Source organism: Sminthopsis crassicaudata, chromosome 2 (genome assembly GCF_048593235.1).
Source record: "Sminthopsis crassicaudata isolate SCR6 chromosome 2, ASM4859323v1, whole genome shotgun sequence".
Lineage (NCBI taxonomy): Eukaryota > Metazoa > Chordata > Mammalia > Dasyuromorphia > Dasyuridae > Sminthopsis > Sminthopsis crassicaudata.
The window spans coordinates 340849826-340876412 of NC_133618.1; the positions used below are offsets into that span (position 1 = coordinate 340849826).

Consider the following 26587-nt stretch of genomic DNA (forward strand, 5'->3'; position numbering starts at 1 on the left):
TTGGGTCCTGAAAGAATTAGAAGTTGTTCATCTGCTTTTACCTTGAGAAATCTCCTTAATTTATTTGAGCCAATAGTCTTTGTCCTCTTTCCTAAAATAATCTAACTTTTACTAAAGAGAATTGCAATTGTGAATTCTTCACATGACCTAACCCCAACTATTGGTGCCTACCATTGTATCACCCACATCAGTGACTACAAAGAGACAGCATGACTTTATCAAAAACAATTCATACCCAGTAACAAAGCATGCCTTTTCCTAACAGACTAAGGTTGAAGATACAATATTTTGGACACAAAGTAGGAATTGTTTTTCTTAACTATGCACATTTGTTGATGGGAATCATGTATCTAATGGAAAAGTTATTTATTTACTGATATAAAAGCATGGACCAGGAAAAAAGAAAATAAAGAACACTGCATTGGTAATCAAGAGACATAAGTTTATTCCTGATCTATTTGTAGTAACTTAATTTGTAATGTCTAAATTGGAAAAATTCTTTAACCACTCTAAGACCTCAGTTTTTTCAGTTATAAAATGAAAAGGTAGCATCACAGAGATTCTAAGGACTCTTTTGAAATCTAAGAAGATCTAGGTCAACCAAACTCTTTGGGCAGCTAAGTAATAATTCTTAAATATATTAAATACATTACCTCTACCTGCTTATATCTAGGAATATGATTGAAGTTGAAGCACTCCACTGAAAGATTGCTATTTTCAGAAAATAGGAGCAAGGAGGAAGGTGATTTTTTCTTAACATACTGAATTCCCATTCTGTCAGCAATCTCCACTGGAACTTCAAGTATTACACTGAAATAACAGGTAATTAATTATGTGTCAAAATGACAATAGAACTGTGTCCCCTGACCTTTGTAGAGGTTGGGCCACTGGTCCTGGGAAAATTCCTAAAAATGATCTCACCCTCCTACCTGGTTCCCAAGAGAATCTGCCACTTCCCAACTTATCTGGGAATCACTTTGGTCTGGGAAACAATCACCACCCTTTATTGATTTGAAGATTAGCCCCTAATTGCTCCCTTGCCCCAAATCATAGAAAGCTAATAAAAAATGCTAATTCCTATCTGGAAATGGCCCACTGGGGTAACTTCTCAGCCCGAAAATAAACCCTTTTTTGCTAAAAAACCTCACTTGCAGATCAGGACTATGAAATCTTTCACAAAAACCTACAACACCAGCCTGAGGATCCCATCACTGTTAGGGCATCTTTCATCCTGCTTATAAGGATTCCTGAGATTTTCTATCCTCCTGGCTGACGTAAACCTTCTCTCTTGTCTCTGTTGGTCTCTGTCCTATAGCAAAGGACACCCAAACATCTGGGAAGGTTTGGGCTGTCAGAACTCTACACTCAGCAGATTTCCTTGACTAGGGATGCCTAGACTCGGAATTCCTGAGTCTTTTAGCAGAAGTACCCTTAAGCAGGGGAACTTCTGTCATCTACCTCCCTCTCTAGGGACACCTGAGAGGATGTGGTGCTATAGAATCTGGCCAAAAATGGGACAATCCACCTCTGTCTCTGTTCCTAAGGACAAATTTGGCCTAAAAGATCTCAAAACAAAAACCTTAAAACAGCACTGCAAGATGCTGCTAAAATTTACTGGAGGGGAATCAAGATCAGATACTAACTTTTTAAATAACCCCCTTCTTTCCACTCCTCTAGGAACACAGGCTACCTTCTTACCCCCATGCAGTCCTTATCAGAAAGCCTGTGAATCTCTTACAGAGCCACCTTCTTATCAAAGACAGGACCTTATGTCTGAATGAGATGAGGTGAGATCTCTCAAGACAGTTGTGAAAATCAAGTAAGGCTTCATATACTTCAGAGTTCGAGTAGGCCTGAAGGACTCTGAAGTTCGAGCAAAGGACATTGCCTTCCCCTCCTATGATATCATCTCCCTATTTCATCCAAATATGGGCAACTATGTACTTATTGGTCAAGTTCAATTTCATGGGTAGATCTCAAGTTTAGAATGTAAGACTCTCAGCCAATGAGGATGAGAGTCAGTGGTGGGAGGGGGCGTTTTGCGTTAGGGATTAAAAGTGCTGTCCTGCCCACAGGAGGTGCTTCCTCTCTTCCATGTCTACTCCAGGAGTGGGACGCCCGATTCTCGCGAGGCCATACATTAAACTTTGCTTTTCTTTAGAGCTCTCTCTCCAGCTTTTTTTTTTTATATGGTGATCCCTCACCATTTCGGTACCACACATGTCCAATAATATTTCTTCAACTCTGTTCCCCTCACCTTCTGAACCAGATCCTGAGACTTCCCTACCCCCATTCCTCAATCTCTCTGATACAAGGAGTGGGACCCCTTCTTCTCCTCCTCAGGAGGCCTGATTCAGTTATCCTTTCTGTCCCCTGAGAGAAGCAAGATTCTCAGGGAGAGACACTCAGGGTACAAGTGCTCTTTTCAACGTCAGAACTCTCCCAGATTAAGGGAAAACCTGGACATTACGCTGAGAAACTCACTAAATTTATTGAGTAAACTCAATGCACTCCAATTTGATCTTTTTGGGGAGATGTTAATATTAAACAATCTGCCCCAGATATATGAAGGAAGCTGTTAGAAACAGCTTTTGAAGTCTTTAATAATAGGGACTGAACTGAAGCAGAGGAAGACCACAGTCATAGCAAGAAATTTTGGCTGCTGCCATATCTGGAAACCATAGGAGTTCATGCTTAAGGTGTAATGGACAGAATCATTGGGCACACAATTGTCCTCGGAGCAAAAACACCTCCTCCCCCCAGGTCCTTGCCCCAAGTGCAACCCAGGAGGAATACTGGAGGAGAAAGTGATTACGGGGGACAAGTTACTTTTTGCCATGAGGGCTTCTCTTTCTGTCTTGCTCTGGTACTCTGGTCTCACCCACCCCTCCTCCATAGGTTAATGGGGATTGAAGGGAAACAAGAATTGTTTTGAGACTTTCCCTCTGCCTTGCCAGTTTGGTGATCTGTTATTTAAACATTCTTTTCTTATTATTCCCTTCTATCGTGCTCCCTTATTGGGGCATGACTTAATGGTGAAATTGGGGATCCAATTCTCTCTTCTTAGACCTCCAGGTAACCTTTTTGTGCTTCTTTCAAAACTCTCCCATATTCCCTCTGAAATCTGGGAGAAAATAGACTTCTCTTGTCTGGGATCAAGGGATCCCTGGGCATGCCACTCATGCCAACACAGCCTTAGTCAGGCTGCGGTACCCCAGTGCATTCCCCCATAAATGCCAATATTCAATAAAGGCAGAGGCTAGGGAGGGATTGCAACTCCTAATTGAGAAATTTCTTAAGCACAAATTTTTAGTATTAGCTAAAGATTTAAGGGATCTGCTGCTACTTAACAGAAGTCTCATCCAGGATGTGGATGGTACCTTGATCTACAGCCCCACCCGAGAAGATTCCCTAGATACAGCCACAAAAACTCTTAATTTTCTGGTCTCTAGGGGCTACAGGGTCTCCTTATCCAAAACCCAAATTGCCTGTCAAATATATGGACCATAACCTAACCCCTATTCAAGATCCTGATCAGGCCAAGGCTTTTAAGACTCTGAAAATCAAACTAACTTATGCCCCTGCCCTCACTCTACCTAATTTTGAAAAGCCTTTCAAATATGTAGCTGAAAGGCAAGTCCAGGCCCTGGGGGTCTTAACTCAGGCTCTTGGACCTGATTCAGGCCGATTGCCTACTTCTTAAAGGAACTAGACTCAGTTTCCTTAGAATGGCCCTCTTGCCTTAAGAGCAGTGGTTGCTACAGTCTTTCTAATTGAAGAAGCCTCAAAACTCACCCTAATGTAATCATTGAAGATTTTTACCCGGCACCAGGTTCAGAGCATTTTAAAAGCCAAAGGGCATCAGTGGCTTGCTTGTAGGCAGCTTACTAGATATCAGGCTCTCCCATTAGACAACCCCAAACTGACTCTCCAGGTGTGTCACACTCTTAAATCTTCCACCCTGTTCCCTGATAACATTCAGTCGAGTGACATCATTCATAATTGTGAGGAAGCTTTAGATTTTGTGTACTTCAGTCTACCAGACTTGAGGGACATTCCTCTTGACAATCAAGATGGTGAATAGTTTACAGATGGGTCTAATTTTCTTTAAAATGGAGAAAGAAAAGTTATTCTGTGGTGACTCTCAGTAGAATCCTAGAAGCTAAGCCATTGCCTCCTGGGACTTCTGCCCAAAAAGCTGAATTCATTGCTCTAACCAGAGCTTTGGAACTGGGGAAGGGAATGAGAGTGAACATCTATACAGACTCCAGGTATGCTTTTCATATTTTGCATGTTCATGGGACTATATGGAAAGAAAGGGAATTTTTGACAGCAAAGAATTCTCTTATTAAATATGCAGGAGAAATTCTACAGCTATTGCAAGCTGTCCATGAACCCAGAGAGGTTTTAGTAAAGTACACTAAAAAGGAGATTCACTTCAGGCTAAGGGGAATAGGTTTGCAGATACAACTGCGCAAGCTGCTTCCCATTTACCCCTGACTATAGCACCTTTAATTCCCCAGCTCCCTGATTTTTATATCACTTCATATAGCTCACAGGAACAAGCTCTTGCAGAAGAAAGGGTATACATCCTTTCTCCTTCTGGCTGGTTTCAAACATCCTCAAGCCAGCTTTTCATCCCAGAGGCTAGTCAGTGGAAACTTATTTTTGGTCCTCACCACGCTACCCATTTGGGAAGAAATGCTCTTCAATCCCTTATAAAACACATTTTTACTGGTCACAAGCTGGGAGAAACAATCAGGCAGGTCTGCCAGGTCTGCCCAGTTTGTGCCCAAGTAAATCCTGAAGGAGCTGCTCTCTCCCTCTCCTGAAGCCTGTTCAGAGAAGGGACACATACCCAGGAGAAAATTGGCAAAGAGATTTTACACATATGCCCCCTTGCAGAGGTTTCAAGTTGCTTTTGGTTTTTCTTGGCCCCTTTACTAATTGGGTAGAAGTTTTCACCTGCAAGACTTAAGAAAGCTCAGGAGGTATCAAAGTGCTTGCTAAAAGAGATCATACCTCCCTTTGGCCTGCCTAGCTCCTTGCAAATGGACAATGGTCTGGCCTTCACTTCTCAGGTAACCCAAAATGTGGCAGAGGAAATTAAAATCACTTACCACCTCCACTCTGCCTGGTGTCCTTAGGATTCTGAGAAGGTGGAGAAAATGAAGCACACCTCAAGCTAGTCCTTACTAAACTGTGCTTACAGACTCAAGAGAGTTGGGTGAAGAATCTCCCATTAGGGTTTCCCACTTCATTAAGAACATTAAGTTGAACTCCTTTGAACTTCTGTATGGGAAGCTTTTCTTAACCTCTGACATTCTTGTAGATCCAGAACAGCATCTGGTCACCCAATTTGCCACACAGCTTGGTCCAGTTCAAAAGGTCCTTCTGAATATGCAAATGAGCATCTCCCTAAACCTACAGATGCTCATACTCAGACTTCCTCCCTTGTAAATCCAGGGGCCATGGTATACTTGAAATCTTGGAAGCCTCAAGGTGTTGACCCTCTAGGTATAAAATGGAAAGGACCATTATCAGGTCATTCTGACTATTCCAACTATTTCTTGAGTGGGAAATGATATAATAGAACTGTGTCCCCTGTTCTTTGTGAAGGGTGGGCCACCTGACCTGGATAAATTCCTAAAAATGATCCCCACCCTCCTATCTGGTTCCCAAGGGAATCCCCCACTTCCAAATTTATCTGGGAATCACTTTGGTGTGGGAAACAATCACTACCCTTTACTGATTTGAAAATTAGCCCCTAATCGCTTCCTAGTCCCAACCATAGAAGGCTAATAAAAACCAAAATCCCAGGGGCAGCTAGGTGGCACAGTGGATAGAGCACCAGCCTTGAATTCAGGAGGACCCGAGTTCAAATCTGATCTCAGACACTTAATACTTCCTAGCTGTGAGACCCTGGGCAAGTCACTTAACCCCAGCCTCAGGAAAAAAAAAATAAACAAACCAAGATTCTATACCCAAACCTTTGCTAATTCCTATCTGGAAATGATCTGCTAGGTAGCTTCTCAGTGTGAAAATAAACTTTTTTTTTTTTTTTTTTGGCCAAAAAACTCGCTTGCAGATCAGTACTGCGAATTCTGCAACACCAACCTGGAGATCCCATTACTATTAGGGTATCTCTCACCCACATCTCTCACCCCTCAACAAAAACACATTGAAACAAATCACATCGAGATGGTGAACAAAATTGACAAACAATTTTTACTATGTATGGGAAGTAAAATATTTAATTTATAATTAAATGCTATCAAGAGAGCTAGACCTGACTCAGGCCCTGATAGTTTCTGGTACTGAGAGGTCTGATTCTGGCATGACATGAGCACTCATAATCATTCAATCCTTTCAATATAAGGAGGTTTACTTAACCCCCATAGTTGGAGGACATTTAATAAGAATATTCAGTGAGGGTACTCCTATATATTCAACAGAATTCAGCTTCCCAGTTCAAGTTCGAAGGGCTTTTTGTCATTCAAATGAATGAGAAAACAAGTCAAGAGCTTGAGCTAGTCCCAAAACAATTAAGATTTTAAAGAATTTCACTATTTCATAATATGTAAATGATAGGGGTTGAGGCCCCTTTAAGATTTCCTTTCTGATTTCTTTTACATAATTCATGAAATTCCGCAAGCCATAATAAATTTTCTCCAGGTTCCAGACATGTCCTTGCTATGGATTTCCAATCATTCGGGGTTAGGACTTCATAAGACAAACCATCTAGTAACATTTTGACATAAGCTGATGTAGCCCCATAAAGGGTACAACCTTTTTTCAAATCCTTAATTTTATTCAAATCTAAAGGTGCATATCTTCTCCTTTTTTTACCTACAGAGTCAGTATTTTCAATCACAGGATATGCATGTATAAAATCACTTATATCCTGTCCTTCTCTCTTAGCTTTAACCAATGCTTTTTCTAATCTTGTCATAGGCTTAGGCTTCTTCACAGGCAATTCTGTTTGTGTTTCTGCCTCTTCCCCTCTTTCTTCCTCCATCTCTGAAGGTGGGGTTGATGCGGGCCTGTCAATAATCTGTTCTCTAGGCAGGGTTGAAGCTTCTTCAAGAGAATCATACCATAATTCCTCATTTAAATCCTCTTGCTCTAGGGAAAGATCTTGATCTTTCCTTTTTTCCTCACACTTCTTCCTCTGTTCATTTTTAGAACTTTTCCTTCTCCTACAACTTGCTTGATAGTTTAAGGCTAATTGAACTATGTTGTAGATATAAAATACTTCTGCAGAAATTGAACGAGGCCCATTTTTTGCTTGAAATTCTTTCATTTCATATCCCACTAGCTTCCATTTATCTACATCTATCTTTTCTTCCTCTAAGAACCAAGGGGATGTGCGTCTTAATGCAGCCAAGAGTTTAGCAATCTGTACCCAGGTTACAAGTAAACTCTGCTCCTCAATTATCTTGATTATACTCTCTATAGTACCACTCCTGAATGGGGGTGGAGCTGAGGTTGCTTCTGGGGCTGGGGTTGAGTCGGCTGAGGTCCAGGGATTGAATATAGCTAACATCTGCCCCATTTCAGCTATAAGAGATTCCTGGTTTATCCCTTAACAAGTTAAGTTCCTTATTTATCTATTAGCACGCTCACTTAATCTTTAACAAAGTTTCCTCGTTACTCACGGTTCTGGGTCAGAGAGACTGAGATCTGGATGGGAGGCTTTTCCACTGGAATCAGGACCGTGTCTGTCCCTGTTCGGGCGCCAAATTGCCTGAATTCTCACCTTGTCACTGTCCAGACAACCTGAGTTCTCACTTGGTAATCCTAACAGATTTCCCATGGCTGACCTTTGATTCACAAATCGTGGTCAAAAAGCACCCTTTTGAATATCTGGGCCCAGCCCCCACCAGATCTGAGCAGGCTTGGGTTTTCCCAGTCCCCACTGGATCTGAGCTAACTGAAAGCCCACCAGGAACTTGGGACTCCACCCACCTTCAACATCACCAAGACCCCCCATTATAAAAGGGCAACACTAGATGCCATGCTTTTGCAGAAGTCCTAAGTATGGCATCCTTATGCCAAGGGTTTCTGCCCACCGGACCTAATCTGGTGCTCTTCTATCTCTACTCTCAACTTTACTAATTAAACTTTACTTCTAAAATCCCTATAATAAACCTTTTTAATCAATCTAGGTTTTCAGGCCTGTAAATTCATTTACAGGGGACACTGCGCCTCATGGGACTATCTTTGCACCAACAGAACAGGGTTCCCACTTTCCTATCTCTCATCATAAATACAATAGCCTAACCTGCAAGGACCAGGGCTTTGGGAAAAACTAGCTCAGCCTAGGAGACTTTCCTATCACAAATGTTTTGAAATATAATATAGATGTTACCTGAATATTCTTTGGCAAGATTTCACCTTCAATTCCAGGAATATGAGGTCCTGTATGAGGTTTTGGCTCAAGCCAGAAAGAAACTAGCCAGCGAATGACTATAACACGAGCCTTGAGGAAAAGCTCTTTTGTGCAATAGATTGTTTCATTGCTTTCAACATCCTTCTTTATCATTATATAATGTGGCTTTGGTCTCACCTGTGGAATATCTATGCAAAAGAAATGAAAAAAAGATCTTTGTACAAATAAGCCTAAACATTCATGGTCTGTGACAATGTAAAATTAGAGCTACTTCATTGAGGTTAGTAAACAGTTTCTGTATAACTACAACTAAGTCAGCATGAAATCCCAAAGAAGCCTTACTTTTCAGATACACATATAGAAATGTCTATTTGCAGTCTGATTTCTATTATAACTATAAAGAATTAGAGCAATGTTAAATCCAATTATCAACTCAAACCAAAAAAGAGCTAATAGTTAATACAAATAACAATGTAACAAGATGTACTAAATGAACAAAATTTAAACAGTGCAACATATTTGTAAATCCTAGTTCTTGCTTATCCAACTAGGCTAAATCAAAGTAATAGTTCATATGGTTTTAAACAATTCTATGACTCATAAGTTAGAAAGACAAAAGCAAGATTATGTCACATACAACTTTTAATAATTGTTTAATGTATAAATAGACTAGAAAATATCACATGTAAAACTGCAGATCTAATTTGTCACCTCAGAATTCTGAATGCTCTTAATTTATATCCTTTAGAATCTAAAACTTTTTTTTTGTAATATCTTCAAATTTTGACATGAATCAGGCTAGGATATGTTAGGATAAAATTTTATTAAACCCACAAATAAATCAAGATTTCAGTCTCCTATTTGCAAAGTAAGGGTGCGAAATATACTAGGTGACCTCTGGTCACTTTCAACTCTAAAGCAATGATCCTATGATATTATTTTCAAAATGAATGAGTCCTAATGATGTGGAGCAAAAACTTTAAATAGGCCATCTGGTCTCCATTGTCAGGAATGAAGAAAATCTTCAATGGAGTCCATCTAATTCCCACTATCACACACAAAGTTAGGCTGAAATCCTGAGCCTATCTTGTTAGCATATCATATAGACAGACTCAACCCATCATCATGCTTCTGGTCATGGATAAAAGTGCAGGCAAGTTTGTTCTCAGGACTCTCCCTCTCTAGATTTCAAGCCATCATCATGCTTTTGGTCATGGTAAAAGTACAGGCAAATTTGTTCTCAATTAGGATTCTCCCTCTCTAGACTAACATGAATTGATGCTAAGTGAAATGTAAAGAACAGGAGATCATTATACACTTCAATAACAATACTATATGAGGATCAATTCTGATGGAAGTGGCTATCTTCAGCAATAAGAGGATACAATTCAGTTCCAATTGATTGGTGATGAACACCCAGCGAAAGAACACTGGCAAACAAGTGTGGACTAATTGCATTTTTGTTTTTCTTCTCAGGTTATTTTTACCATTCTAAATCCGATTTTTCTTGTGCAACAAGAGAACTATATAAATATGTACATATTTTATTTAAGATTTATTTTAACATGTTTAGCATGTTTGAGATTGCCTGTTAGGGGAGAGGGTGGAGGGAAGGAAAGGAAAAATTGCACAGAAGTGTTTGCAAGGATCAATGTTGAAAAATTACCCATGTATATGTTCTGTCAATTAAAAGCTATAATTTAAAAAAAAAAAAAAAAAAAAAAAAGGATTCTCCCCCTCTAGATCCCACCCTTACTTCCTTTTCCTTCTAAACTTTAAAAAAGCCCCCTTCATCCACCCACATTTCTAATATTGCAAAATCATTTTTAATTTTGCCCATGAGCTTTTTACATCAATAAAGGACACAATCTGACTGATAGATAATGTCTATTGTGAATTCTTTACATTCCAAAACACTGTCCCATAACCAGGAAAAACTTCTTCATTAGACAGGTAAAAACTCTTCTTCATGACAATTTCATCACTTTTGAAGTCAGGATAAGTTAGTTGAGCTATTTAAAATGTCCATTATAAATTAAAGTACCATCTCTATCAATTATTTCTTTACATAAACATTTCTATTTCCATTAATTTTCTGAAAGCAATACCCTTCATTTTTCTGTTGTAAGATAGATGTTCAATAAATTTTAGAAAACTCTAAAGTATGCATACCCAATACAGGATGATATAAGGTGTTTTCCTTGCAGATGTTTGGGAAAATGTAAGGCAAGTAGTATTTTTTAAAATGTGAAAATAAGAATGAAAATCCCTTTTCTTGGTTTTCCTTGTTCTTCCATTCCAAGCTCTTTACCTTAAAAGGAAAAACAAGCATCTAAATGGTTATACATACAATGATAAGCCAGAAACCAATAGTCTAAATTACATTTCCTGAAAATTATACAGTTTAAAGTCAGATTGAAAAAAAAATTCAAAGAAAAATAGACATCTGTGAATTTTAAAACTGTTTCTAACATAATGAATACAGAAGGGCAAGAAAAAAATAGTTATCATAATTTTAATATCTGAGAGATCAATTTTAAAAAATAAAGTTGATACAAATGTTTTGAGTTGAAATTTATCTTTGCCTTTTTTTTTTTTTTTAAACTTTCTTGCTGAGGCAATTGGAGTTAATTGACTTGCCCAGAGTCACACAGCTAGGGAGTGTCAAGGGTCTAAGGCCATATTTGAACTCAGGTACTCCTGACATCAGGGCTGGTCCTCTATCCACTGCGCCATCTAGCTACCCCTATCTTTGTACTTTTGATGGAAAATATGCAAACCAAATAAAAGTTTATGTTTAATGGACAACAAACTTTTATTACTTAAGCACCATTGGGAGAAATTGTATTTTCTATTATATTAATAGCCCATTATTAATTAAGATCCAGATTTTGCACTAAATATATACTCCTATACAGAAGTTTAAAGTAATGCAGCTCAAAAAAGAGAAAAATGAGAATGAAAGTGGTCTGGATAGAAATGGAATCTTTTGTATAGATTGCTAGAGAGCATTGAATCTCAAGATCAATCCATAGTCCCAGCAAGAAGAGCTAAACACTTTAAGGCCACCTACTCATTTAAATGTCAATCAATCATATGACTGACTTCTCCTGTTAGTGGCATTCCCTCTCAAAAAAAAAAAAAAAATATTTATAAGATACTGAATATCTCCATTAGGAATCTTTGGTTATAGAAATAAACCACAGACCAATTACTCAGAAATTTTCTTAGATTGTTCATTCACCTCAACACTTTAATAGAAAAAAATGTTACAAATAAATTTAAATTATCCAAGTGTTTATAAAAATCCTTAATTCAAAGCATATTACATCTTTCTGTCAGCAGTGTACACTTTATAGTATCACAGAAGTGACAGAAAATGTTTGTAGATAGCAGGAAAACAATTAGTAGATAAAAGATTGAAAAGAGAGCTTAAGAATGATAGTGATGACAATCTGTGGGATGATATCAAGGATACATATAGATGAATACATCTCAGCAAGGAGAAGAGCTATTTCTTCATAGCATTTGGGGGAGTGGAATGGTAAAGGGAGGTGAAAAGATAGGGTTTAAGTAAATATGAATGAGGGAGAAAGAAGCTGGAATCAGGGAAGATGAATTCATCATTAGCATTTGAAGGTTCACATGATAGGAAGAATTTTTAAAAAGGTGGGAGGGTGAGAAACATGGAAGAAAGATTTCAGGCAGCCAGGATACACACCAGTAAGGTTTGCTGATAAAGGTTATTAGATGGCTCAAAACTGATCCAGAGTATAGCCATTAATGAGGTGGTAAATCCCAGGGCAATGCTAAAGTCTTACAAATAGGCAGTCACCTAGTCTAGCCCTCTTCATCTCCCACCTAGACTTAATTAATCTCCAAATTGGTATCCAAATAGTTTCCCACTATATCTTCAACATAAAGAAGATCCAACTCGCTTCTAGTTGATCAATGATGGACAGAAACAACTACACCCAGAGAAGGAACACTGGGAAGTGAATGTAAATTGTTAGCACTACTGTCTATCTACCCAGGTTACTTATACCTTCGGCATCTAATACTTAATGTGCAACAAGAAAATGGTATTTACACACATATATTGTATCTAGGTTATATTGTAACACATGTAAAATGTATGGGATTGCCTGTCATCAAAGGGAGGGAGGGGATAATTTGGAAAAATGAATACAAGGGATAATGTTATTTTAAAAAAATTACTCATGCATATATACTGTCAAAAAAAATTATAAGTAAATAAAATTTAAAAAAAAAAAAGTTTCCCACTGCCATCCACCCTCAAGAACTGCCAAAGTTATTCCCCAGTTGTAAAGTCAAACAATGTCACCCACCGTTTTCAACAAACTCTGGTGGCTCCCTATTAATTACCTTCTAGGATCAAAGAGAAAGTCCTTTGGTTCACAATTATACATTTCAATTCAGATGTGGATATAACCTGACTCTTTTCTAGTGTGCTCCCACGTTATTCTCCCCATACATTTTACAATAAAGTCGTATAGTCCTACTTATTATGATGCATCATATTCCAATTCAAGCCTTTTTACTGGCTGTCCCCAAGTTGGAATGTTCTTCTCATCTTCAGCTATTATTTCAGGGTTTCCTTCAGAATTCTACTCAAAATCACCTTATACTAGAATTCTTTCCCAGTTTCATCAGCTACAGGGGCCTTCTCCCTAAGGCCATCTTCCCCCAAGAAGAACATTACAAAATGCAAAGTGGATAATTTTGATTACATTAAATTAAAAAGTTTTTGTACAAATAAAAACAATGAAGCCAAGATGGGAAGCAGAAAACTGGAAAAAAAAATTTTACATCTAATGTTTCTGACAAAAGCCTCATTTATAAAATATATAGAGAACTTACTCAAATTTGTAAGATTAAAAGTCATTCCTCAACTGATAGTCAAAGAATATGAACTGACAATTTTCAGAAAAAATGCTCTGAGGGGCAGCTAGGTGGCGCAGTGGATAGAGGACCAACCCTGAATTCAGGAGGACCCGAGTTCATGAATTGACTTAAGTGAAGTGACCAGAATCAAGAGAATATTATACATAGCAAAACAAGATTATGGGATGATCAACTGTGATGGACTTGACTCTTTTCAATAATGAAGTAATTAAAAGCACTTCCAATAGACTTTTGATGGAAAGAGCCATCCACACTTGTGAAGTCCTGGAGGTCCCAGAATCAGCTAGTCAGGATAAGCAAAAGTCCTTGGTCTTTAAGGGGAGAAGTGAAGGAGACAGACAACCTTCCAAGAGGCTTGCCACCAATCTCCCTTTTCCTGTTCTCTTCCAAAGTGATTAAGGTTCATCTCACTCCACCCCCTATCCCTCTTTACAATTCTCTTAATCTCAAGCACTGAGCCTGAATTAACTGTGAGAAGAATTTTGAGGACTACTGAGACTGAATGTGGATCACAGCATTGTATTTTCACCCTTTGTAGAGTTGTTGTTTTTCTTTCTCATTTTTTCCCCTTTTGATCTGATTTTTCTTGTGAAGCATGATAAATGTGGAAATCACACAAGTTTAACCTGTTACTTGCTATCTAGGGGAGGAGAAGGGGAAGAAAAATATGGAACACAAGGTTTGACAAGAGTGAATGTTGAACCTATGTTTGCATACATTTTAAAAAATAAAAATCAATTGTTATTTTTTAAAAATCTAAAACAATAAATAAAAAAGTTATCTTCCATTTAATATATATGACTCTTGCATATACCCATTTATGTACATGTTGTGACCCTAATTAGCATGTATGTTCCTTGAGGGGGCTCTAATGCTTAGCACAATAAGTTTTTAATAAATGCTTTTTTCAATTCCTTTCTGCCTATTTATTCATATGTAATTTCATTTTCTAGTCTTATAAACTAAAATTGTAAAACCATGCCAAATAATAGGGAAGACTGAATAAACACCTTTGTTTTACCCCTCATCTTAACAGAAATGTTGTGTTTGTCTGTTATGAAGGTTAACTTAATTTTTTTCTCTGTGAGGCAGTTGGGGTTAAGTTATTTGCCCAAGGTCACATAGCTATTAAAGTTTAATTGTTATGTATCAGAGGCCAAATTTAAACTCAGGTCTACCAGACTCCAGGGCTGGTGCTTTATTCACAGCATCATCTAGCTGCCCCTGAAGATTAACTCTTAATTTTAGGTAGAATTTACCATAATTAAAGAAACAAACATGTTTGGTAGTATTTTTAATACAAATGAAATACACATCTATTTTGTTAATGGCTTTTTCTATAACTGCTGATGTAATTATGTTTTAAATTGCTTTTGAAGTATAATCTAGTATAGTTTTTTCTAAAATGAAACTAATTTGCTTTCGGCACACTTAAACTGATAATTACAATTTCAAAAAAATGTATTATTGTAACTTATTTGTGATTACATTAAGTAAGATTGTGCATTAACATTCATTATATAAGCTGTAATTTTCTCTCAATACTATCCCTTCTCTCTGATCTGAGCATCTTTGCTAATTTTTCTATAAAGGTTTGATACAATTTGCTTGAAAATTATATCAGACCTTGTTGAGGACAGTAGCCCCTTGATGTTCCTTGTTTGATCTACAACTTCCTTTGGGACTTGGACCTTTGATACAAGATCTGGTCAAACTAGTCTGGGCTTGTACCCAGCCCCCCACTGGATCTGAGCTGGCTTGGATAAAGCCCGCCAAAAATCTGGCCTTCTAGGAATTAACCTGAGCTCTGCCCATTACTTCTTCAAGCAGATAAAAAGAGCAAAGCTAGAACCATCTTTGGTTCAGAGATTTGAAAGATGCCAGCCAAGATGCTTGCATCAGAGATTCTCTGTCCCCGCCGCTTTCGGTGTATATCTTCCTCTATCTAATGCCTTTTACTAACCAGACCTTAACCTTGCTTCCAAACCCTGCAATAAACATCTTTTACCCATCTAGGTTTTCGGGCCTGTAAATTCATTTACAGGGGACTCTCGCCGCCACTAGACCTGATTTAACTTTGTATCCTTGCACCGAATCCTAAGGGGGTTGCAGGGGAGCTCCATGTGTTTTTCTTACTCATTTTTTCCCCTCTTTTGATCTGATTTTTCTTTGTCCAGTATGATAAATGTGGAAGGGAGAGAACAGGAGAAAAGGAGGGAGAAAAATCTAGAACACAAGGTTTTGCAAGGATGAATGTTGAAAACTACGTTTGCATATATTTTGAAAATAAATGGTTATTTTTAAAACATTGTCAAAGGTCTAATTTTTCTAGTATGTGTCTCAATATTTTCCTTAATTTCTTCTTTTTCTAATTTTTCTGTTAGGTTATTTAAGTCTGAAAAAGGACACAGTGAAATCCCTATCTCTTTTTTGTCTTACTCTACCTATGAATTGATTAGCTTCTGCTTAGCACTTAAAGACTATACCATTTCATGCACATTTTTATTATTTACTCTTTAAAGATTTAAAAAACGCTGACCAAAGCAGTGACTTCAAAAATCTGTTAATGAAATATACTTCTTTAGACAAAGAGGTGATATGGATGAGGAAACCCCAAAACTCTTAAAAGAGAAAACCTTCTTGGACTCTGCTTCAGGGAGGGGACTCCATCCTTTCATCTTTGTTATCTGGCTCAGTCCTGAAACCCATTGATTTCAATTCAAATTCTAACCCTGGCTGAGACCCAGCCTGGAGTCACCCACAACTGGATTCCACCCACAAACCCCTTCAGCTTGTAGCCAAAGCCCCCTATTATAAAAGAGCTAAACTGGAGTCCTCTCTTAGCAAACCTTACACCTGCCATGTCAAAGGATTTCTGCCCACTGGAACCACTCTGGCTCTGGTGACTTCCTCTCTTTACCTACCACCTTTTAACCTTACTTCCAAACTCCATAATAAACCTCTTTTATCAACCTAGGTTTTCGAGTCTGTAAATTCCTTTACAGGAGACTCTCTTGCTGCTACTTAGACCTCATTTAACTCTGTATCCTTGCACCGAATTCAAAGGCGTTGCAGGGGAGCTCTATTTGACTCCCTGTATCCCGAACCTGCCACTAGACCTCAATTAAATATAATTTCATTTAGGTACTCCTTATCTAGATCTCATCATCTTGGTTTCCTGACCAGGAACCCCATAAACTGGAACCCTGAAAACTAGAAATCGGGAACTCTGGATGATGTAAAAGACTTTTTTTTTCCTTTCCCTATTTTGCAGTGGACATCCAAACCACTTCAGGCTTGGGTCCTTGTTAGAGCTTTATGCTTGGGCAGGATTCCCCAGGAATTGCTGGGAATTGACAAAAGGCCTCCTTTTGTCTCACTCTCCATCTTTATAGAGATAAGAGAGAGGCAGCAAGAAGTTGGAAAACTAAAACCTTTTATCTGTCCACTAACTAGACACACCTTAGGCTCTAAAAATCCTTCCTTAGCAAATGCTTGCCTTGAGGAAACTCCCTCCAAAGACAAAGGACCTTTTTTTGCATCTCAAGGCATTTCTAATCCTTTTTTCTCTCACCAGAAAACTGCTCTCCTGCAGGAACTCCAAGACATGAGAAAGTGTCTCTTTTTAAAACCACCTCCCAGACTAAGGAGACACATGGTCGTTTTGGGGACCCCACCTTCTTGGGAGTCTCAGGCCAGCACTCTCTTTAATCTGTTTTGGGGAGATAATCGGAGAAACTTAAGAGGAGCCCAGTTTGAGCCCTTCTCCCATTCCACTATTAAAATACAATCGAGTCTGTAATGGTCAGGCTGTAGACAAGAGGAGAAAGGTCACTGGATTGGGGTGAGCTTGGAGATATGTCTCTATCCAGCTGCTACTCCCTGGACAGAGGTAAGTGTTATCTCCTTCACGTCTTGCTCTCCCAGCAAGATTTGGGAGGGGCTTAGATGAGCTACCCCGCCCTCAAGTTCCTGTGTGACTCCTCACCATTTGGGATGCACTGGGTAAGATAACAATCTCTTTCTCCCCCCCCCCCATCCTTGAGCACTTGTTACATAGCAGAGGCTGAGTTTAACGCACAAATGACCACAGACCTCAGATTGTCCATCTCTGGCTAAGATACTCCCCAACTACAGAAGACCTGAAATGGGAGGCCTGTGTGTCTCGCTAAATGAGGAATGCTGTTTGATACTGGTAATTCTAGGGTTATCAGGGAGAAACTGGTTCTTGCATTTTTTTAGTTTTAGTCTGGTTTATTTGGCTTATTGTCCTGACTCAGTTTCCCTAATCATCCTGACTCAGCCCTGCCTCAGTTTCCCTGATTCTCAGTTCTGCAAAACCTCTCCCACCTCTTCATCAGAATACTTGATAACCATATAAGAACTTATATTTTAGAATATCAGAATGCTTCTCCCCATCCCAAGCTATCTGAATCTTATCAAGATGCCTCTCCCTTGTCCAGGGCTCCTCCCAATTAGGTCATTTCTCTCAGGAGGCTCACTCCAGCTCTTAGTACTCTGACTCCACTCCTGCCTCAGTCTATTTCAGTCTTACTGTTCCTGAGGTTTTTTTTTTTTTTTTTTTTTTTAAACCCACCCTTTCTATAGGGAGGTGAAACAGCTCAGTTTCCCAGGATCTGATTGAAGCTGTTTGAAAATGCTACGCTTAGCAGAGTATTTTTCCATAGAGATGTCATGGCAAAAGCTCCTGAGAACTTGACAAAAATTAAAGTTTTTGTCTTGGGGCCTCCCAAAGAGAACAAAAAGCTATAGAATTGGGGTGCTTGGGGCCTGTTATGGTCTCTTAATGCACACTTGGCTTGAAAAATGCCTCCACCTCATAATTTGAATAGATTAGCTGTATTGGATTCCATCCCCTTCACCTACCTAGAAAGGAGCTTCCTTTACATTTTAACATTTCTGCCCTCAGACAAAAAGGCAGCTAGTGAAACATACCCAATACATTTGTCTCTTTCAAAGCAAAAAATTCAATGTTTCTTCCATCCTGCTGCTAATACCTGTTGGTTTCCCTTTAACTCTTTTTCAGCTCTCCTTCCCAGGGCAATTTCTGCCTCCTGAAATAAACACGCAGAGCAGATGTACTTTTATTTTAATACAAATCTCTCCCAGACTTAGTCCTGTAGGAAACTGTCTGAGGAGACCCCAGTCTCTGCCCTGAATTCGAGCAGGAGGAACTACCTCTCACCACCACAACGAACACCACAGGGGTTAACCTGGCCCCCCGGCGTCCTGCTCCCTGGTAGGGATTTAGGATCCGGCCCTGTTTCCCCTTTTATCCCAGGACAGTCTGAATACCTCAGGGGCTGGTAAGCTGGGTGTACAGAGCTGATTCTGTGAACTCCCTCTGACCCCTTCCATCCCTCCCCATAAAGAGTGGGGAGTAGGAGGAAAGGTTCAGGATCTTTGCTTATTTTTCTGGTAAGATTGAGGAACCAACCCCCTATTATTTTAAAAAGCAGTACAGTTAAAAGATTTCCAAGAGCTTAAACTGCATTCTTATCTTGATCTGCAGCCCTAACAAGCAGGGATACCCTCATCCCCAGACCCTGCCTCACAAAAGAGCAGTGACTTATTAAATCTACTAGATATCAAGGCCTGCTGCCTCCCCAGACTTCTGACTCCACACCTTTTAATAGTTAAATAGGCCATCAACATTCTACAAGCAGCCCAGAGTGGACCTGATGCATTTCCCCATTCCCGAATGTCACCATCTCCACCCTGGATGACACCCCACTTTTAATCTGCTCCCGAGATCTGTTTTCTCTAGGCTTCAAACTTTGGATTCTCAGCTGCCCTTCAGCCTGGAGAACATGGGATGACTGACCAGGACAAACCCCCCCTTAGATGCCCTGCTGCCATCCCCCACACCTCAAGCCTCACCTCCTGACATGAATCCCCAAAACTCTACGACCCTTGTCAGCTCGAAACAGTTAAGAGGAGATCGTTGCCCCTTTTCCCACATACATTTGGAGGTGACTGCTTGAGGGGGGAATGAAGAGGGGACCCCTGCTACTCTGAAGATCCTAGGAGGAAATCTTCAACTCTGCCTCAATAAGGGAACTGCCCCAAGTCTTTTTTTCCTTTAAATGAATTTAAGTTTTAACTGCTTAAGGGGGAAATGAGGAGGAAATCCCAAAACTCTTAAAGAGAAAATCTCCTTGGACTTTGCTTCAGAGAAGGGTCTCCACCCTAAGCACAAACAGTTTTCATCTTTATTATCTGGCTGAGTCCTAAAACCCATTGAATTCAATTCAAATTCTAACTCTGGCTGAAACCCAGCCTGGAGTCACCTACAATGGGATTCCACCCACAAACCCCTTCAGCTTGTAGCCAAAGCCCCCTATTATAAAAGAGCTAAACTGGACTCCTCTCTTAGCAAACCTTACACCTGCCATGTCAAAGGATTTCTGTCTACTGGAACCACTCTGGCTCTGGTGACTTCCTCTCTTTACCTATCACCTTTTAACCTTACTTCCAAACCCCATAATAAACCTCTTTTATCAATCTAGGTTTTCAAGTCTGTAAATTCCTTTACAGGTGACTCTTGTGCCACTACTAGACCTTATTTAGCTCTGTAACTTTGTGCCAAATTCAAAGGCGTTGCAGGGGAGCTCCATTTGACTCCCTGTACCTCGAACCTGCCACTAGACCTCAATTAAACCTAATTTCATTTAGATACTCCTTATCATCTCATCAATATATTAGATAAATAAGGCATATATTTTTAGCTATGGTGTTGTTTTGCCTAATTATACACATGTTGTAAATGAGGACTTTTTTTAGGGATGATGAGAGATGGATCCATCCCTCTTATCACTCCATTTTATCACTACCCATCCAGTGGGTAGTAATAAAGATGACAAAAATCAGAACATCAATAAAATATATTTTTAATGCCCAGAAGAAAACAAAGGTATAAAAGGGGATATACAGAAACATTTTGTTGCTACACTCAAGTTTAATGCATATATATTTAAATAAATGCTATATAACAGTTCAGTTTTTTTACAGACATCTCTTTGTTCTAAATATATTTGTGGTTTCAATGATAAGTTATGATAAAAAGCATAATTTAGAAATTGATAATTTCATTGTATATGATAATCTATACACAGGTTCACTTTTCTTAACCAAAGATTTTATTGATCCTTTCTCTAAGCTCATGACTGTTCACTATATTTTTGGGGATTCAAATAAGTTGCAAAAGATTCCATTTTAATACAATATCTTATAAGAAACATTCAGAAAACAAGTTATTGGGTTTTGCCTTTTGAATCTATTTTGCCACTGCCTTTTAGTATCTTATCCACATTTACTGTTATAATTGTTAGCTCTGTTTTTCCCTCAATTATATCCCATTATGTAATATTTCTTCTCTTTGCCTTCTCCCCCCCCATTCAATTTAAGAGGAAAAAGAAAAGGGGGGAGGGAGAAAGGAAGTGAGCACTTGCTATTTGTTAATCCCAGTGTTTTTTCCTTTACCCTCTTTACCCAACCCAGATCTACCTGTACACATAATTAGGCCTAACTGTGCTCTCTTTGCTCTTTTATTAAAAATCAGCCCTCTGTAAATTGAAGTTTGTTTTTCTTAGAACTATTCTCTCCCCAAATCTGCTCTCTCACTTAATACTCTTCATTTTCCCTATCCTAAGTTTTTTTTTGTTTTGTTTTGTTTTGGTTTGGTTTTTTTTGCTGAGGTAATTGAGGTTAAGTGATTTGCCTGGGGTCACAGGAAGTGTTAAGTATCTCTCAGGTCCTCCAGACTTCAAGGATGGTGCTCTAACCACCTAGCTGTACCACCTAGCTGTCACCTAAGTCTTTTATTATATTACTATACTGTATTCTTTTGTTATTTCCCCTTCCCTTATATGGTTCAAGTAAGGTTCATAAAAACCCCATTCCCTTTCCCATCACTTCTATGACACCATAATTTTAAAAACAGTAAATTGTTCCCTCCTCCTCTTTCAGCTCTAGGATACTTCCTCCACTCCCACCTTTTTTCTTTTTTTTTCTTTTAAATCCATGCCTATCTCACTTATTCTCTGGCTTCTGCCCCATCTACAATACTCAAATAGCTCTTTCTACTTTTAATCTGTAATTTGTTTTCTTTCTTATTATTATGAACTTGAAAAACATTTATGAATATTGCCACATATATACAGGGGGAAAAAAGAAAAACAGTGTAAATGTTTTTTCTGCAAATACCTGATATCTTTAACTTTTATTTAAAAGTAAACAAACATCTTAGTTCCAAAGTTGTCTTATCTGTCTCTGAACTTCCTGCCTTCTTCCTTCACTCCTTTTCTATGTACATGTTTTGTAATTTCGTTCACATCCTTTTCTTCTTCTTTTTGGCAACATTATCATTAGTTTACATTTTTTCCCCTCCTCTCACGCCTTCTTCCTTCCCCAAAAAAACCTTGCTTGTAACAAAAAGGCATAATGATGTTAAACAAATTAAATCATGTTGTTAAATATATACTTCATACTAGCTTATCACTAGCTTATCACTTCTCTACCAAGAAAGCAGAAAGTAGTAGGTTTGTTTCATCAATAGTTTCTTGTAGTCAAGGCTGATCACCACTGTATAAGTTGCTTTCCTTTAAGATGTTAGTCATTGTATGAATTGTTCTCCCAGTTTTGTTCATTTCACTTTACATCAGTTTATAAAATTCCTCCTAAATCTCTCTTACTCTCTCTGAATCTGTCCTTTCTCCATCATTACAAACATAATAATTAGGTTTATGTCACTTCTCATCTGGACTACTACAAGGGATTCTAAACTGGTTCCCCTTGCTTATTCTCACTTGCTCATCTCTTTCCTCCTCAAATCATTCTCCATACACCAGGCAAATATGTTTTCTAATACACAACTGACCATGTGACTCCTCTAACTTAAAAGCCTCTAGTAACTCTATTCTTTCTAGGACGAAATATAAAATCCTCAGTTTAGCATTTAAAGGTCCTAAATTCTGGTTCCAAAGTACCTTTCTAGTCTTATTTCAGACTACTTACATCAAAATGGAACTATTGGCTTTTTCCTTGTTCTTGGAATGTTATCTGCTACCTATATTCATTTATACAAATTATTTATCTATCTATCTCCATCTTCAGTTTTTAAAAATCTTTATTCTTTGAAGCTTGGTTCAGAAGTGTGACCTCCCAAGAAGCTTTCTTTTCAGAAGTTCTCTCCTCCCACCATTCCCTCCCCTCTCTCCCCTTTGACTTCCAATTATTATGCTCTATCATTCCGCAAATTACCTTGTAAAATTACTTTTTAAAAAAAATGTACCCACATAAGATAGTAAAAGGGAGAATAAGAAATTTAAAAAAAAAAAGTACCTGAATAACCATATATTTCAAAAGTGCTTCTAGAAAATAGCTTGTGAGGTCTTCTTGTCCTTTATCTCCTGACTGCGGAGGGACAAGAGGAGTGATTTCTTCTATAGTCACTTGGGCTATACAAAATAAAAGAAAAGTTTAGTGGTCATCAAATATTTTTTCATAATGAAAGATATAAGAAAAAATCTTATTTACACAAGTATTTAAATGAACAGAACTTCTATATCATTTATTACCCTAAAATTATAGCATATTTTAACTCTCAATAAATAATGTAAAAGACAGAAAGTCTACTTATTGATTTTAAATATCTTTTCAAGAAAGAAAATCCAAATACTAATATTAGAGATTTTGGATGTTTTCCTTCATAATCACTAAGCAGTACTGGATTTAGAAGACCTGAGCTCAAGTCCAGCTAAGCTGAATTTTACTAATAATGGAATATTTAATAAGCCATTTAATGTCTGTTATGGTTGAGTTTTCTAATATGTAAAATGTAGAATAATAATACTTTCATAATTATTACTACTTCACAATTTTACAATAAGAAAGCAGCATATAAATAGAAACTACGATTTTTATCTTGAAGATATTCTGGTGAATTGTTCTTAAACTTTTTAACTCAGGAATCCTTTACATTCTTAAAAGTTATTGAGGACACCTCAAAAAGCTTGTTTATGTCAGTTATATCTACTTATATTTAATATGTTGGAAATTAAAATGTCTCAATATGATTATGAATTAAATGTAGAGGACCATCTCTAGATATAAGGTCCTTCCATGATATTTCGGCTATATTTTGAGAACTATTATTCTAGGTAAATATAGTTATATAAAACCATTAAGAATTCTGTGCTTTGTAGATTATATATGGTCCTAAGTGTGGTCTAAGTAACCCTCCAAAAGAAACAAAGAAATTTTAGTCATTCTGATAATCTCACTGGATTTGTTACTTCAATATGTGGAGTTGTACAAAGTTCTAAGATACCTTTAGGTTCCATAAAATATAGCATTTATATGTATCGATCATCCACTTGAACTAGGTCCTTAAAACTTAACAAATCCTAAAAAGTTAAAGGCTCAAGGAAGTACCAAAGGTTAAGACATAAACCCCTCAACTAGCATCATATTTTTCTGCTAATTCTATGAGAGAAAAATAAGTTATACTTCTACTAAGTCTATAAAAATTAGCTAAAAAAATTGCAAAAAGCCAGAGACTTTAGACATCAGAAAAGAGCACTTATATATCATGTATATAGTTAAGGGAGCTGCATAAACAATATAAGGAGGATATGGAGTTGTGTCTCTATATACAGCAAAGGCATACACACACACACACACACACACACACACACACACACACACACACATATAATTATATGTTAGTGTATATATATATATATATGTGTGTGTGTGTGTGTGTGTGTGTGCGTTTAAGACAGGTAAAATAGCTTTCTTCAACATATTTCATTTTATGCATTCAGCAAATTAATTTTTAATATCATTTTTTTATTATTTTGACTGTGGCTAATAAAAGCAAACTATGAATTTGTTTCCTCCAATTCAATTGAATATATGTTTATATGAAGTAATAAAATATTCCCTAAGCAGTCTATTTTGAATTTAAGGGAGAAAATGCATTTTACTGAGTTATCACTATAAATCATACCACTGGGGTAACTACTTTTTTGCTTCTAACATCATCATTTATTTTGTGTGTTTTTAAGAAAAATTAACTAATCTTGATTTTAATGGTGAATTTAAAATAATCAAGACATTTTTAAAATTTTAATGTAAAATGTGTATCATCCTTTTAATTATCCAATTTCTCTTCCTTCTCTACCTACTCTAGAATATAGAGCTGCAGATCGGGACTCTTCATCATAAATATTAGAAAACTGAATCCCAGAGATCTAAGTGACTTGTCCAAAGGTCACATAGATGACAGAGTGAGAATATGATTCCAGGTTTGTTTCTAAGTTCAGTATCTTTACATAAAATCACAATTTGGGTATAAGTCTATTAGAGTTAGACACAGTAACCTGAAAAAGAATGACCATTTCTTAGAGGGGGGAAAAAAAAGCTCAACAAAACTCTAACAGATGGGGGGACGGGGACATTTTGTGTGTGTGTGTGTGTGTGTGTGTGTGTGTGTGTGTGTGTGTGTGTGTGTGTAAAACCAGAGTCCTAAAAAAACAACAGAGTTAAAAGTTTTACCAATTCAACAAGAGATAATATAATAGATGACTAATAAGAGGCAATGAAACAGTATTTTGAAACATCAATTTCAGCTAAATGTTTTAAAGGAAGGAGAGTCTGCTTATGAGAAAAATAATAAAATCTGTACTAAATTAATTTTTTTAAAAATTCAATCATGCTTATTAAAGATGAAACTATTATAAATGTTGACATATATATGTCCTATTTCCCATTATAAATAAAGTTAGGAAACAGAAATTAGCACCTCTGTTGAATACAAATACTGTTGATGAAAGAGGTTATAGTTTCCTTATCATCAAACATGTTCACAGATTTAAAATTCTCTTAACAGAATAACCAAAGGATTAAAATTTATTACCATATAAGTAATAAGTACCCATTTCTAAAGAGTTGCATATGGCATTTACCCAAATATAAACAACTCATTACTATTTACATGCCAGCAGAGTAGACTGGTATTAGAACACAAATTCCAATCCTAAAATACATTCACTTGTACACTAAACCTCTCAGTGTCTTTGTGAGGCACAGAAAAGATAAGTCAAGGCAATTTAAGGAAATCTGGCAAAACAGTTGTGATCCTTATGAAGAAAGTAGCTAAATATAAATGTTATTATAGAAAAATACAGTTCCCCCTTTTAAATTTATTTACCGTAATTAGATTTTTTAAAACATACACACATGTATATTAAAAAATAAAATAAAATAAAAATAAAAAGGAGGAGAAGTAACTCATAAGAAAAAAAAAAAAATAGCCAGGGTTTTTTTCTAAAATAAAAGGGAACAATGTTTTAAAAGGAAATTTCTAGAGATAGAAATTTAAAATGTGAAGAATAACAAGTGAACAACAAAATAATCAGAAATAAAAACAAAGTATTTATGAAAGTATAATGAAAATAAATTAGAAAATAACTGATTTACAAAAAAAAAATAAAAAATAATAATAAAAAAACCACCCTTACATTTCCTTATATGTCCTGAAGCAAATACTATTTAAAAAAGTATATTTGTACACATCCAACTCAGCAAAAAGATAAGTATAAAAAAACAAAATCACAGAAGTGCTAAATTGCATTTGGAATGCTTATTCAATTTTAAAACACAACACAAAAGAATATGCTGTTAATTAATATCCTATAGTCTTACTTTCTTGAAGGTTAAGTGGGGGATTAATGAGATTATCTAAAGTCCGAGGTCCATATTCAGATAGTGGTGAGGCAAATCCAGGAACTAAGCAAGAAAATATCCAGAGCTGTTCTTTACTACAGTTATTCTGAAGAGCTTGTAACCATAGCAAGAAGAGACGGACACCTTCACGCCTGATCTGAAAACACAAAACAATTAAATAAACATAGAATTTTTACCTGAACAGAAATAGTAGGATATGGAAGATTTTTTTTTTCTTTTGAGATAAAAGTTCTCTAAGAAATGAAAAAAATGACTATTTGGCAAGAATTATGGCTGTCACCAAACTAAATCTAGAAGTATATGTTTCATTATATCAAAACCTGAGTCTATGGAACTGATAAAGCAAGAGGTTTAATTTGTTTTTATTGCCCCAAGATAAAAACAATGAAAATCTTTTCAAATAGTTAATTCCAGAGCAACTAATTCTAGGGAAGGTTCTAAATTCTCTCCCTCTCACTATGACTGAGCCAGGGAATAAGAGTGTAAAGAAAAAGACTG

The 26587-nt window shown here is 37.2% G+C and overlaps 1 protein-coding gene across 9 annotated transcripts in view; it reads right to left on the minus strand.

Moving 5' to 3' along the window:
* RALGAPA1 (Ral GTPase activating protein catalytic subunit alpha 1) overlaps positions 1-26587 on the minus strand; it is a 302140-nt gene that overhangs the window by 221141 nt on the left and 54412 nt on the right. For all 9 annotated transcript variants that reach the window (XR_012486534.1, XM_074290587.1, XM_074290589.1 and 6 more), the window contains 4 exons: positions 26048-26225; positions 22682-22797; positions 10565-10703; positions 8372-8580 (listed from right to left, as the gene is read on the minus strand). Coding sequence is in view for 8 of the 9 variants with exons in the window: in XM_074290587.1 (XP_074146688.1) it covers positions 8372-8580; positions 10565-10703; positions 22682-22797; positions 26048-26225 (642 nt within the window). In the remaining variant the exon portion in view is untranslated. The remainder of the gene's footprint in view (positions 1-8371; positions 8581-10564; positions 10704-22681; positions 22798-26047; positions 26226-26587) is intronic.